This window comes from Marmota monax, unplaced genomic scaffold (genome assembly GCF_021218885.2).
Source record: "Marmota monax isolate L192 unplaced genomic scaffold, Marmota_monax_Labrador192_F-V1.1 WCK01_AAM20220418_F8-fsc00057, whole genome shotgun sequence".
NCBI lineage: Eukaryota > Metazoa > Chordata > Mammalia > Rodentia > Sciuridae > Marmota > Marmota monax.
Window position 1 is genome coordinate 8,171,791 of NW_026693933.1, and position 14,982 is coordinate 8,186,772.

At 38.8% G+C, this 14,982-nt stretch overlaps 1 protein-coding gene across 5 annotated transcripts in view; it reads right to left on the reverse strand.

Annotated features, from left to right (window-relative positions):
* Nucleotides 1-14,982, reverse strand: part of Rapgef5 (Rap guanine nucleotide exchange factor 5) — a 238,850-nt gene that overhangs the window by 192,456 nt on the left and 31,412 nt on the right. For 4 of the 5 annotated variants that reach the window (XM_046463507.2, XM_058585344.1, XM_046463504.2 and 1 more), the window contains exons 2-3: nt 6,290-6,337; nt 4,334-4,440 (exon numbers count right to left, since the gene is read on the reverse strand). In XM_046463507.2, coding sequence (XP_046319463.2) covers nt 4,334-4,440; nt 6,290-6,337 — 155 coding nt within the window. Of the gene's footprint in view, nt 1-4,333; nt 4,441-5,608; nt 5,780-6,289; nt 6,338-14,982 lie in introns of those variants that run through there. The other variant, XM_058585345.1, reaches the window with a different exon arrangement.

A 14,982-nucleotide genomic window follows, 5' to 3' on the forward strand; every position in this document is an offset into this window, starting at 1 on the left:
TGAGTAAATAAAGGAATAAATTTAGCAGCCCTTTATATACATAGTGCTTCTGCCCTGGTAAAGCCACACTCTTCAAGTTGGTGGTGATAAACTCTGGTTCAACCATTTGTAGATTTTTATTTAGTCCCTTTGAGAACAAAATAATTCCTAGAAGGCGGGACAAAATTGTAACCACAGCAGGTGAAAATAGTTTTATTTATGATTCTTCCAAGATTAAGCCCCAAAATTTGTCTCAAGCAACAAATTTGATTATGCATCTTTCTAATATAATTTAAACAATCTAGTTAAATAGCCTAGATCATAAGTCCATAGATCCAGCTATATGTGTAACCAAACATAAAACACCTTCTTTGTACTCTGTCTTAAAACATAATATGCCACAGCCTGGTTACTACAAACAGTATCTTCATGCCTACTTTTCCATCAGTATCAGCCTCAGTGTAAAAACAAAACTTTCTGAAATATGCTTCTTCATTTGCAGAAATGTCATTGAATTCCACCCTTTGTTATGAAAAAAGAGGGTGGAATTATATTAAAATGTTAAAAAGAGAAAAAAGAAAGAAAATTAAAAAGAGTGGCATCATGTATTGGCGATCTTTAGTCTATAGTCAGTATTGAAGGACCAGAGATGTCATTATTTATTTGTATTCCTAAAATAGAAGTACATTTTTTCTATCTCTCATGATTGGCATGGTCACATATATCTTGGAATCATACCTAACTGACAATACATAGGACTGCTATGAGGTGCTATGTTTTCAGGGACAAAGGAAAATAGGTAATAAACTTCTCTGCTGAGATACTTGGTCAGATATTCTAGCTTTTGATGAAGCATGTTTTGGGGTAAAGTGTCACTATGGAAAAGATAATCTAAGGCACATAAGCCAGTTTCAGACGTGTTCACTTGCAAGTTAACATGAAGACAACAGAAAGATTAAAAGTCAAATATACAGATGTTTTTTAAACAAAATGAGAAAACAGATATCAACAAAAGAGGCAATTAGATCAAATGGTTGATATTAACTTCTAATTTTACAGGACACCTTTGATGTTCAAGGTTCAAAGTGTTAATTAACTAATTCCTCAACGCCTCTCTCAATTAACCAGTGTCTCTGGCTTTGAGAGCAATTTTGTCCTGTGGATTAAATGCTGTATCATCTGAATTCATTTTCTCAAAACAATGCAGCTTCTCAGCCTGCTGAGTGTATGACATCACTTGGAATACAGAACCACACAATAAAACATTTATTTACTAAACAAACCACCAAACTGCAAAAGGTAGCTATATGGATACATCTGCTTGTGCAATGGTGATGTAGACCAGGCTTCTCAGAATTTTGCTGAGGAGTCATCCGGGAGGGAAGGGGAATCTTGTTAAAGTAAGATTCTAAAGGCTGTGTGGGACCTGAGAGCCCCACTCCTAATCAGCCCTCAAGTGATACTGTTGACCACAAAGCCCCAATCTCCCACCTTTCCCTTCTCTTTGGGAAAGGCTCAACCTGTTTGGAGGACAGGGCTCTAAGCCCATAGTCTAGAACATGGTATTACTGTGACAATCTTAATGGATACTGTGCCTCCCCTTCAGATAAGCTACTGTTTCCTTTGCATGTGATCCTTTTCTACACTTCCCCTAATTCTATCATATTATGTTTAAATCACTTTCAACCATCCACCTGTACCAGGGAAAACATGAGGGATAATGATAAGCACTATCATTAATATCACTAAAGCAAACAAAATGAGGCAAATCGCCTCTGCATTTAATACCTAGACCCCTGAATTGCTGACCAAGTCTGCAATAATCAGGTCAAAATATCATCATCTCAGCACAGGAAGAGCAGTGAGAAAATAAACAGAGATGTTGAAATAGAGCAACTTCATTACTGACAGCAGTTTTTACCCGCAGTGTATTTTCAGACTCGTATTCAATCCAGAAATTTTTCCTGGTACATGCATATCTAACTACAGTTGCAATTCTAGGTAGGAACACTGTGATATAGAGGTGCTGGAGCTGCAAAGCTCTGTGATTGCTATAACAAAACATGAATTTTACTAATCTCTGGAGTGGAAAATTTGTTTTTTCTTGGCCTCCTCCTCTCTCCCATTACAATTTTAGCAATTAAGTAACAGTAATGCATATGCTAACCTCAAATGTAAGTGGGATGGTGGTATTTAGTGACTTATTTATGCAAAGGAAATGAAGTCTCAGAAGCCAGTGGGACTCCTCCTACAGTATGAAATGAATAGAAAACTTTTCAAAGTCTTGAAAGTGGATTCTTACATAGTACATGGAGAACACTTTACTTCAATTTACTACCAGACAAATGAAAATGATCCACTCAAAGCAATCATACTAGCACTTCATCTTTAAACTCAGTACATTAATCAGTCTTTAGATTATAAAAGAAAAGTCGTTCTGTTCCAGTCATAGCAAAACACACACTCCAGGCTCTGTTCTCACTAAATTCTAACTGTTCTAACTTGGGTAGATGGCTCTTTTTCCTGATTAACATACATCTCCCAATTCCCTTTTCAATCTACATCCATGGAGATCTCAACAAATGAAAATAACAATAGGAACAATGATAGCTCTTACACATAGCCTATGCAGTAACTGAAAGGAATCCTATGAGCTTACTCACAACTAGATCCCAAGACTCACAGGTATGATTTTGCTTTTTTAACAAGTCAGATGGGCCCAAAGTTAATACCATCACCTACTGAATAAATGAATCAGAGAAAGACAGGTAGACAGACAGACAGAAATAGATTCTATATGAAGTAGTACAACTACCACAGCCCCTCTTGTTTCCTGTCCTGTTGATGTGGCCTGGGCTATGAACTAGTAATTCTCACACTTTGGGCTATGAATTTCAAATGAAAAGAACAGGACATAATGGAGCTTTTTCAAGATGTTCATGAATCCAAATATGCAAAAGCATTGTTCATAAACAGAACAGGTCGTGTTTAGCCGATAGCATCTTTTCAAAACTTACATAAAGCCTTATGTGATTTAATACAGGACCTTAAAGGGTTAATTCATTGTGGTTCCTCCCCACACTTTGTATTTTCTTAATTAATGGCTCCTAAGAATACATAATCTGCCAAATTTTTTATATTAAAAAAAAATGGTTGGTTGCAAGGAAAAGTTACTGTTTAAAGGCCTGAAGGAACTTTCTAAGACATGAAAATACTCTACATCTTCACAGTGGTTACACAGATAATGATTACATAAGTATACAATAAATAAAAAACTTATCAAGATGCATACTTAAGACTTGTGCATTTTATTGTATATAATTTATGCCTCAATTTAAAAAAGTCCTCTTCTTCCAATAGCCTAAGTATTGCTATCCCCAGAATCCAGGCCATGATGAAATGTTTCCCATCTGTGGCCAGTGGAAAAAACAGGAATATTATAAATATGAATTTTTCATAAAGCTAAATTTATTTAACTGAAAAGAACATCCTTTATTCTGAGAATACATCTCCTTTTTATGTACACATTTATTCTGAGTACTGTTCCTATTCTTTATGGTATTAAAATGTCATTTCTTAAAGAAGAGTGATAATAAATGATAGTAGTTTCTATTTGTTTTATTTTTATAATTTTCTTCTGTTATCATTTGGTATGGCTTCATATCTTCACCTGGCAAAATAAAGAGCTGATAATCCACTTTTGGCTTTCCGTAAATTGCAAACATGTGCTCCAAACTTTGTAAGGAATCACACTATTGGTCCAGTTTTACTCTAAACTTGGCCAAGAACCTACTTGCTTACTTGAATATATCTCTGCCCTTACTCACTAGCAGGGTGGGTAAGCCTCATGTTCCACCAATCTGCCTCTCCCCACTTTGAACAGTACCTTTTATGGAATTCACTCTCACCTGGAGGGTGAGGCAGCTCTCTCTCTGCTCACGGACTGCCAAAGAATCCCCACAGGAGCGTAATTAAATCCTTGAAGAAGGGACCTGTATTTCTAATTATTTTTCAGGACAACACACAGTCAAGAAAATATAAAATACCACATCTCAGAGGAAGCACAACTGAATCTACACTTGTAGCTGGGTATTCTGTACCCTAACTTCAGAACCAGAGCCTTACGGTAAACAAACAGAAGATTAAGTTTAACAAAAGAAAAGTTATCACCAGAATCCTCCACAGACAGAACACAGCAACCCCTCCACTGCTGGTACTGATATGACCCACCTCTCTATGATCAAGGTCACAATTTAACACAAGCTGGGTTTTTGTTGTTGCTGTTTTGTTTTGTGAGGTATTTTTTTTCTCCCTGAAGGAAAGTTTTTGATATGGTGTTAAGAAACTGTGTTACCTGTAAAACCCCTTAAGGTTCACTCTGTCCTTCACCAGGTCAGCAGCCTGAACGATAATAATATTTCTCAGTGCTCTTCCTGCACATGAAGAATTCTCTCCATAAATCTGAATGAAAAAGACAAACATTCATTGTAAATGTAGAACAATAACGTGACAATGTGTGAGCTCCCAATAGCATGCTATATATAAAACATCATGACCAAATCCCTAAGCTTGAGACACATTTTAGCCTATGTAGCTACAGACCTATAATTACCTTATTTTATTTTAGCTACTGGTCCACTTATGCTATTAAGCTATAATAACTATTTTCCAAATTCTAAAAGTTCTTTTCCTAAATATAAATAATTTCCTTTTAAAACACAAAGCTTTTTTACACCTACTATTTTTTAAATATAGTGTTTCTATCACTGCAGCAAGTTGAAGAATATTTATATACTAACTCTACCATATTGATAATGCATTCATATAAAGGTCTTAGAAGATGAGAAAATAATTTTTTTCCTTATTCAGTGAACATCTTGAACCATGACACAATTTGACAGCAGGCTGCTTTGCTTTGAAGTGATATTCAACTGCTGAACTCACAGCTAATTCCAAGCATCTTGGTTCCATCTATAGTATTTCACAATTCCATCTATCAGATAAAAATTTCATTTAGCTTCTTTTTTAATCTTTTAATTCCCTCATGTGAGCCTCTGATTCTTAGAGATGAAGGAGGCTACTTCTCAGCTCTGGAGAAGTCTAGGTCCTACTTTTTAAAACTTCTTCCTTTCTAATTGCACCTTCCTCTATAGCAGCACATAAGCAAAGGAGGCTAAATGAAAATGAGCTATCTGCATAACATAAATACTCATGAAAATTTGTAAATGTTGGTAGGTGCAAGCTTACATCTTTTTAAATGTTTACTGGTAAATTTTTTGTTGTTGTTGTTGTTTTGGTGGTGGTGCTGGGGATTGAACCCCAGGCTCATGCCTACTAGGCAAGCAATCTACCATGTGGCTATGTCCCCAGTCCTATTGGTGAACTCTTTTAGAACCTATAAAACATTTATGTCTTCTCTTGAAGCAAATAAATTGATAATCTCTTGATAATGACTTGACACGGAACATGTTAACCCTGTCCTTATACTTCTTTAATTATCCCAATACTATCACCAAAATGCAACCTGATGAGAAAGTGAAAAGGGCAAGAAATGATTTAGCTTTAACATGTTAACATATTTTTTAAAAAAATCAAAACTTGGAACAAGTCATATGACAGAAAGTATTACCAAGGAAGAAGTATGAGTCAGTTGACACTTGACTTGTCCCGACATCACAGAAGCTTCATTCAATCAGTCATTCAAGAGACATTGATTGAGCAGCTGCCAATGTCAGGTCTTTTCTAGATGCTGCAGTTACAGTGGGGAACAAGGTAGAAAACATCCTAGCCCTCAGAAAACTCAGTCTCCTGGTATCCTAGGGAATGTAAATGTTTGTAAACTAATTCTTTAATGCAACACAGAAAAGATGTCCCTATCTTTTCTCAGCACTGAGCATACTGGATGTATCCCTCCAGTAGATAACTATACACATACATTTTACATAGTTTTCAGTGTAAACTCCTCACTATTTGCAAAATATGCCATTTCTATCAATATAAAAAATTGAAAAATATATTACATATTTACTCTGCCACATCGATAATGCATCCATATAAAGGGTATAGAAAACAAGAATTACCCACACCCATCCTGTGAACATCCTGCATCATGACACTATGAACAGAGCATCTCAAAAACTTTCCCTGTGTCATCCCTGGTAGGTAGAAAATGTGATCATTGCAGAATCTTTGCAAAACCCTATGAGGTCAGGAGCAGAGGCAACAGCAATAACTGAAGAATTCTGCACCAGAATTTGTGAGTCATTGTTACAGAAAATGCAGTAAGAGAAAGAAAACTGAAAAATCATACCTGAGGAGTATGTTCAAGGTACGGATTGGAAATTCTTCTTGACAGAGTCTATTTTAAGAGGAAAAACAAGAGGAAAAATTAGAATAAAGGAAACCTTTGTACCAAAGGCAATAATGGTAGGCCTGGGAGGTATACCTGCTAAAAATTGAGTTTAAATCTAAGCCAGGGGCCATATGGGATTAGCCTCCTTATTCTGACTTGGTGTTTCTGGTCAACATTCATACCAAAAGGGCCTCAGGATATTCTACTTGACTAGCTCCCAAACTAGGAAGTACAACCAACAAAAGCAACATAGAAAGTCTGGGATTCTGTCCTCATCACTTTATTCTTAATGTGATTGGGATTCCGTTTCTCCTTTTCATGTCCATGTTCACCACCCCCACTCAAACCCTCATCACTGTCCACCTCAACTGATACATCAGCTTCCCAGTGGATTTCTCTGTCTTCTAGTCACCCCGCTTCAAGCCATCCTGCCAACCTCAACTAAGCAAATCTCCTAAAACCATCCCTTCCACTCAGAAGCAGGTACTTTATTGCTTGTGGGAATGAACCCTGGGTCACTGGCCCCACCACAGCCTGCTTCCCAGACATTTCTAGTGTTCTCTCTCCATCTCCATATAAGTCTTCTGCAATTGAGTAAGATCTACTTGTCAGAAGAGCATGACACTCATATCCCTGCCTCGGGTCACACCATTCTCCATGTTAAAAACTTCCATTTTCCTTGATGCTTCCCTGAACCCCAATGACTTCAAAGTCCAGGTGTGTGCATGGCCTCCTGAGTGAAGCTCCTCCCACAGGGTTTTGTTCTTCTCTGGAGCTCTTTGTTTTAGTTTGTTTTTTTCTTATGCACACAGTAGCCCCTAGGTGCTCTGCATTGTGCAACCATTCACTCCATGGAATCCATAAGCTCCTTGAAAGAGTGTTGGAAACTTGATTGCTTGGTTTTCACAACATCTAGCACACAACCTAACATCAAGATGCTTATTTTTCTATTCATTTATTTTAGCTATTCATATATCCATATCAACTAAATAAGTATTTGCTGAATGGTTTGAATTGCGTGAGCTAATTTCTCCTACCCAACTATCTTGTAAGCAGCACCATCACCCACATGTGCCTGAGCACAATGGAGAACGATTATCACTTCCTGTTGCAGTACAGGGAAAAGAACAGAGAAACTAACATTTACTGGACTTCCAGCCTATGTTTAAAAGCTCTTTATACCTCTATTCCAAGGCTTGCTGTCTTTTGAGAGCCCAGAGTTTTTAGCCTGCCACCTCCACTTCTTAGAATAATTTGCTAAATTTACAAAATATACCACGCCACCATCTGAACCTTCTACCAAATTTTAGCCTAAAAAGAGAATTTCCATTCCGCCCTGTGCCCACTCCATATAACTCCCACACTACTTATCTTTTAATTAACTTGAAATAAAATGATTGACTCTTTATCCAGAAATGCCAACTGATGCTCTGCTAAAGATGTGCAACTTGCATCATAGAAAATAAATGTTATAATCCCCACTGTTCTGGTCTACTTACTACACATTTCCAACTGGCCTTTCCTAGGCCTTAGATCATCTGAGCTATGTAATATATTCATTTATTTTTAAAACTTGCATATGCACCAGATTTATAATATGAAAATGAAATCATCGTGATAAGTTACTTCCCCCTAAACAAGAAGCATTTTAAAAATCAATCTAGCAGACAGGAAATAACAATCTTTATTACTCTTCTAATTGTCTGAATTAACTCAAAAAAGCAAATCCTTCACATGGTCTAGTTAAAGAGAAAATTTTTAGATAGAAACAAGTTCTATAAAACTAGGCGGAGGCGTTTTCACAAAAGAAAATAAACCATTTGTCTTTCTCTCTGCTGCCACCCTAAATCTGGCCTTCTCCACACTAGTATTACAGACACACAATCCCACTTAACAGAAGCATCCCCCATGGATGCCTTGTTTCAAAAGACTGGTAAGGTGAGTAGATAAAGCAATGGTATTCTTCCTATACTGAATGGATAACACTGCTAGATCAGCTGCTAGCCCACAGGGAATGGACAAGAGCAACATAATAAGAACTACCTTTTATAGGACACAATTCCTGGACTTGTCAGAAACTCCTGTGAAGCCCTCTCTTAACTGGTCTCAGGTGAGCTCTGTTTCATTAACACTTGAGTCCAGTAGTTCTCAAATTTGTCCACTGAGCTGGGGGGGGGGGGGAGGGTAGCCACAGGGCTCTTTGGGGATCTCAGTAAAGTACTGACTGACCCCTTCAACATTTTTAAAAATAACTCTTATAACTCTGTAGTTCTGAAGAAACCATTTTATGAAGTTTTCAGTATTGATCAAAAATAGCAAGGACCAAAGATGTAAGGAGAAGAAAAAAAATAACATGAGGATTATTTTACCCATTACCTCATTTTTACTAGGTAATAAAAAAGAACTATTAGTTAATTTTATGGGCCTACTGGCTGCTGCTCTAACTCACCTGGAGGACCACTCTCAAGCATTTACCCGGAGAACATCACAGTACCACCCTAGAAAGTGCAAACCCCTCTTAATATCCTTCCCTGAATACACAAGTACTCAAGCTGTTTTCCTCCTACCTTTGAATCTCCTGATTTTCCTTCTCCCCTCAGCATTCCAGGGCTTCATTTCAAAGCTCCAGTAGTAATTTACTTCCATTCATTTCATATTTATGAAGAAGCTACTGAGCTCATTGTTAAGCACTGTGAGAACTTCCAGAAATAGACACAACAAAAAAGAAACCAACCCTTTGTGTGTGTGTATGTGTGTGTGCACGGATCTGTATGCACATGCGCATGCACTACTGGAGGTTGAATCCAGGTGCACTCTACCACTGAGCTACATACCCCACCACCTATTTCTTATTTTGATAAAGGTTCTCACTAAGTTGTCTAAGCTGACCTTGAACTTGAGATCCTCTTGCCTCAGCCTCCCGAGTCACTGGGATTACAAGTGTGTGCCAACTATACCAGCTAAACCACCCCTCATTTACACAACCCCTTTATCAGAAGATACAGGACTTAAAGAATGCTTAAAATCCATTGAATTCTCCTCCTTCGTTCTGATTTTCCTATCAGTTTGCTCTATAATCTCAGGTGGCTGGTCTGCCAAGGCCAACCATCCTCTCAAAGGACCTCAGCAAAGCATCTCTTAGACACGAGGCACTGACAAGGTGACAATTCCTTTTCCTCTCATCTCCAACTGCTAGAGCTATGTAATCTAGATAACTAACCAAAGACACTACACCTCAGAGAGAGAGGGACAGGAACAACACAAACGAAAATGGATTTTACTATTAATTTGTTTTTCTTCCTTTCCATTTTAATGAACCACAGAGAATGGTTCCCCAAATGATTCTAGGCAAACTTCATATTTTGAACATTTATTAGAAAACTGCAATTACAAAATGGACTTTCAGAAAACAAAATAATGGCGTAACTCAAAAGGATAACTGATGAACAACAATACATTACCATATTTTTTTTTAGTTCAGTGCCTTCTCAATTTAAACTATAATAGTCCATGAAGCTGGGTCTGAACCAAACATGGAATTCATTCCAGAGGTGCTAGAAATATCTTGCTGAACATGTTTCACCAGATCTTAAAGGGGATGCCTTAGTACTATCCGCAGTCCAGTTACTTTGATGACAAAGAACAGAAATGAAAAGAGAAAGACTTCAACAGTCACAGTTCAATAGTCACAGAAATATGACCTGCCTTAGCAATATGAACTAATAAGAACTACTAGATTTGTTGATAATGCAAGAATTCGGCTCATGACACAGCTTTTTGTCACCTTCAGCCATTGTCCCTTTCCCCATTCTGGGTGGTCAAATAGAATATGAGGATGGAATGGTAGAATAAGTACACTGAATTTCTTAGAAACCTAGGAATACAAAAAGCCTCTATAAGTAACTCATAAATATGACAAGTTTAAGAGATTATAGAACAGAATAAAGGTTGTGATCTGTTAAGCTCTCCAGAAGATTTCTGAGACTGTGGGTCCTTCATAAGCCCCAGGATAAACTTGCATCTCAAAGAAAGCTTGATTAAAATTAAAAGGACAGAATCCCAGGCAGTCTGCACAGGCATCACAAGTTCAGTGCAAGGAAAACAGGAGACAGGAGACAGCTGCTGAGGCAGAAGGGCAGGGAACACAACTCTTTCTGTCAGCTCTGTTTGCAATTTGGGTCCACAACTGTTTCCTGAGGGATCCAACGGACATGCCCAAGACAATAGCCAGTCATAGCCAAAAAGGCCATTTGTAATAACATCTCAACATAGCATGGCCACACCAAAGTCAATGATGTTCTTGAAATTACATTTTTCCACTGCCCTGTGATGTGATAAGAAAGCAGAACAAAAGGAAGGTGACAGAAAGGAAAGGCTCACTGGGCACCTCCTTTGTCTTAAGCACCGCTCCTATACTGTACACACATATTCCTATTTTTATAGGTAAGAGGCCAGAGAGTCAGAGAAATAATGTGTTTTACTTAAGGTTCCAGAGCTGGAAAGTTTAGAACCAAGACTGAGACAAAATTTTGATTGATTCCAAAGTCACCCTCTGTTATAACATGCTACATGTTACTAAATAATAGTATTAGAGTTCCTACTATGTGCCAGAGACCAAACTAAGTATTTTACCTGTATTGTATCACTTAATCCTTGAAAACCTACAAGGTAGGTACTATTAATTTATTTTGAAGATGACAAAAGTAGACTTAAAAGAGGTTAAAAATTTTGCCCAGTTTGCAATTCAAGCCTACTTAGTTATACTAAGAGTATCTAATTACATTAAGAAGTCACAAATAGTCTCTTCAAGATCCAGTGGTTCTCAATCCTAGATGTAAATAAGACCACCTATTTACATTTGCTTCAGGCAACTGAAGAAAAACAAAACAGATACCATTTCAGTATCCCATCCCAGGCATACTGAATGAGAATCTCTTTCTTCTGGGAGTTCCCCACGTGGCTCTAATGTGCAGCCAGGTTTGAGTAAAAGCCATAAAAATAAGTGATTGAGAATGGGAGCTGGATCCTCTCCTCACCTGTTTCAGCCATGGGGCTTGGGGCACTCCTCTCCTATGCACGACCTGCTGAAGGAAGGGGGGCGAGAGTCATTTGCCAACAGCTCTGATATCTGTGGCAAAGCCTCCAAGTGACTTGTGCAAAACAAAGAGCCACTGTTAGGCAATTATCGCCCTGCACCTGCTCATGTGGTATGTGTTTCCATACAGCCCATCCTAGACATAGCCCTAAGCCAAAGTATCTTCACGGCTGCCATCAGAGCATAGTACCTGTGTACCTTCTGAAAGGTATGCCTTTTTAATAGCATCCCAGCATTAAACTCAACTTTGACTTCCCAGTATTAAAGGCTACATTCTAGTATAAACATGTTTCCCTACTTAAAAGCTACAGTAGAAAAAGCAAAGTGAGTTCTGGGGATAGTTAGAAAAATTTCACAATCTTGCCTGCCTAGGAAGATAAGTCAGCAAGAACCCAAAGCTTTTGGGGAAAATATATAATCTAGGTACAATGAAAACAAATCCCAAAGCTTCATCGATTTGACTTTATTCAGTCCTTGGGAAATTATTTTGGAGGGCTATCTTTATAAACAAAAGAATAATTTTGCCTACTAGGGTGGGCTTCCCTGGTTAATGTAATCACAGAAAACCCTTTAAAATTTAGGGAAGAAAATATTTAAATCAGAAAGTTTACCCCCACTTGTCACTGAATTTCCTATTTTCATAACATGAACCGACCTCATCATACCTGGACCCTTCCCACAGCAGCCAATCTGAAGTAGCTCCCACTGTTCAGATCTGGGACACTCTGAGGAGCAAAATAAATAGTGAAGGTATTGAATTACAACTTATAGAATAATCTATCCATGAATCTATACTGATGTAAAGAAGTAATAGAATAAACAAATGGGAGTGGAGGAGAAAAGACAGCCTTTCCTCACAGAATAGTTCTACTTACTAAATGCAATAAAAAGAGGAAAACAAAAGCACCATTGAGGAAATACCACAAAAATAAATGCTGAGACAAGAATCATCAATGCATGCTTAAATGAGATATAGGATATTTGCACAGTGTCAAAGTATCTCTCCTCAAGATACTTAGTAAGTACAGAGGAGAACATAGTCACTTAACAGTGGAGCTTAGCAGATTCCACCTTAACAAAGTGATAAAAACCATCGTCTATCAGGTGACATGATGATATCATCTATCTCCTGATGTCAAGAACTGAGATTGGCAATTTTAATGGTATATTTGTCAAAATACATATCTGAAATTTTCATAAGAAAATGCCTGGCAGCTCCGAAATAAGAGACATTCTTTAAAATAACTAGTCTAAACTCTGCTAAAATCGTTTACTTTTGGAGAGGCCAAGAGAAATTGAAGAAGTATCCCAGATTGGAGATCGAACAACACTGCCAGCCAAAGCACTGAGTGACCCTGGACTAGGACAAGGAACTTAGTAGGACAACTGGAACAAGTCTGAATTTTAGAATATAGATCAATGCTGGTTTTGAGAACTGTACACATGGGGTTGTGTAAAAATGTTAGCATTAGGAGCAACTGAGGATGGTTCCGAGGGAACTCTCTTGGCACTATTTTTGCAACTTTTAAGGCTAAATTTTTTTTAAATAGTCAAGGGTTTATTGTTGTTGTTGTTTAAGTAATGGTCTCTTTCACCCCTCCAAGTGCAGACTCAGGAAAACATTCAAATATCATTCCCAAATACAGCATTTATTTCTTTGCTAGATGCTGTATGCCCTCAACATGATTTCCTCAGGCTACACCAGGGAACACCTCTACTAGCTTTCTTATCTGCTTTGGCCTCCAGAACCTTCACACAAATCAGATTAGTCTCCCTAAAACCTCTCTTTTCATATCACCTTATTTAATTTTATTTTTTTTCATACTGGAGGTTGAACTCAGGGGTGCTCAACCACTGAGCCACATACCCAGCTCTTTTTTTATATTTTATTTAGAGACAGGGTCTTGCTGAGTTGCTAAGTGCCTCACTAATCTGCTGAGGCTGGCTTTGAACTCACAATCCCTGCCTCTGGGTCTGAACTCACAATCCTCCTGCCTCAGCCTTCTGAGTTGCTGGGATTATAGGTGTGAGCCCCCAAACCAGGCATATCATCTCCTCCTCCTCCTCCTCCTCCTCCTCCTCCTCCTCCTCCTCCTCCTCCCCCTCCTCCCCCTCCCCCTCCCTCTCCTCCCCTCCCCCCTCCCCCTCCCCCTCCCCCTCCTTCTCCTCCCCCTCCTTCTCCTCCCCCTCCTTCTCCTCCTTCTCCTTCTCCTTCTTCTTCTTCTTCTTCCAGGGATTGAACCCAGGGGGCTTTACCATGGAGCCACATCCCTAGTCCTTTCTTGTATTTTATTTAGAGACAGGGTCTTGATGAGTTGCTTAGGGCCTCACTAAGTTGCTGAGGTTGGCTTTAAACTTGTGATCCTCCTGTCTCAGACTCCCAAGCTTCTGGAATTACAGGCGTATGCCACTCACGTTATTTTTAAAAAATTAAACAAATAATAATAATAAAACAGCTTCCCCCAACCCAGTGCTCCCAGCCACTCACTGTTCAAGTCTTCGCCCTAGCAGTCAGAACCCTCACCAACCTGTCCACCCAGTCCCTAACTGCACTTTTCTCGTAGGAACTCGCAGGTCCTCTAGAGAAGCAAGTCCTCTGAAGCCATGTGCCTTCTTATCTCTGCACCACACCCTTGCCACCACCTCTGCCCTGTGTAGTTCTCTACATTTCTGCACGCTGCCCTCCTTCAACCCACACAAGTGAAACAAAGCCCATCCAAGCCTGAGCCTTTCAATGATTAATCTCATTCTCCAAACCCTACAGCACTTGCCTCTACCAGCCACTTAAGTAGAAAACCTCCTGGCTCCATCTGTGGTTCCTTGCCATCTTTCCTCAACCAGTCTCAAACCCCAGTGGGATTTATGCCTTCTGTAAGTCTAGGCCCTTCTATGATGTGTGGCAGGAGCTAATGGTCCAGTGGTGACATTTTCCAATGGCACCAAGTCTAGTGATCCCTGAGTTCTCAGGCCAAGTGGTAAAGCATATACATCTCAAAAATGTGCTAAGCCCACTGTCACCTCTATCCGGCCTCCATCAACCCTTTAAGTGGTCATGCATAGAATGTGCCTATAGACAGCTACATGCTGAATAACATGTGCTTGCTTTAAAAGTCACATGAATATAACTATTTCTTCATAGTGAAAATCACAAGTTGTTTTGTGAGGTCTTCAATAGCTTAAAAAAAAAGTACTCTTTTCATTTCCTAAATTACTCATATGTCAGAAAGAGAAACCTGAATTGCCAGGCATGTTGGTGAATGCCTATAGTCCCAGCAACTAGGGAGGCTGAGGCAGGAGGATCACAAGTTTGAGGCTAGGCTCAGCAATCTAGCGAGAGACCCTGTCTCAAAAAATAATAATAATAATAATTGACTGTGGGGTATATCTCAGTGGTATGTGTTAGGTCCTGGGTTTGATCCCCAGCACGAAAGGAAGAAAGGAAGGGAGGAAGGGAGGAAGAAAGGAAGGAAGGAAGGAAGGAGAGAGAAAGGAAGAAAGAGAGAAAGAAATAAAGAAAGGAAGAGAGAAAGAAAGAAAGAAAAGAAATAAATCTAGT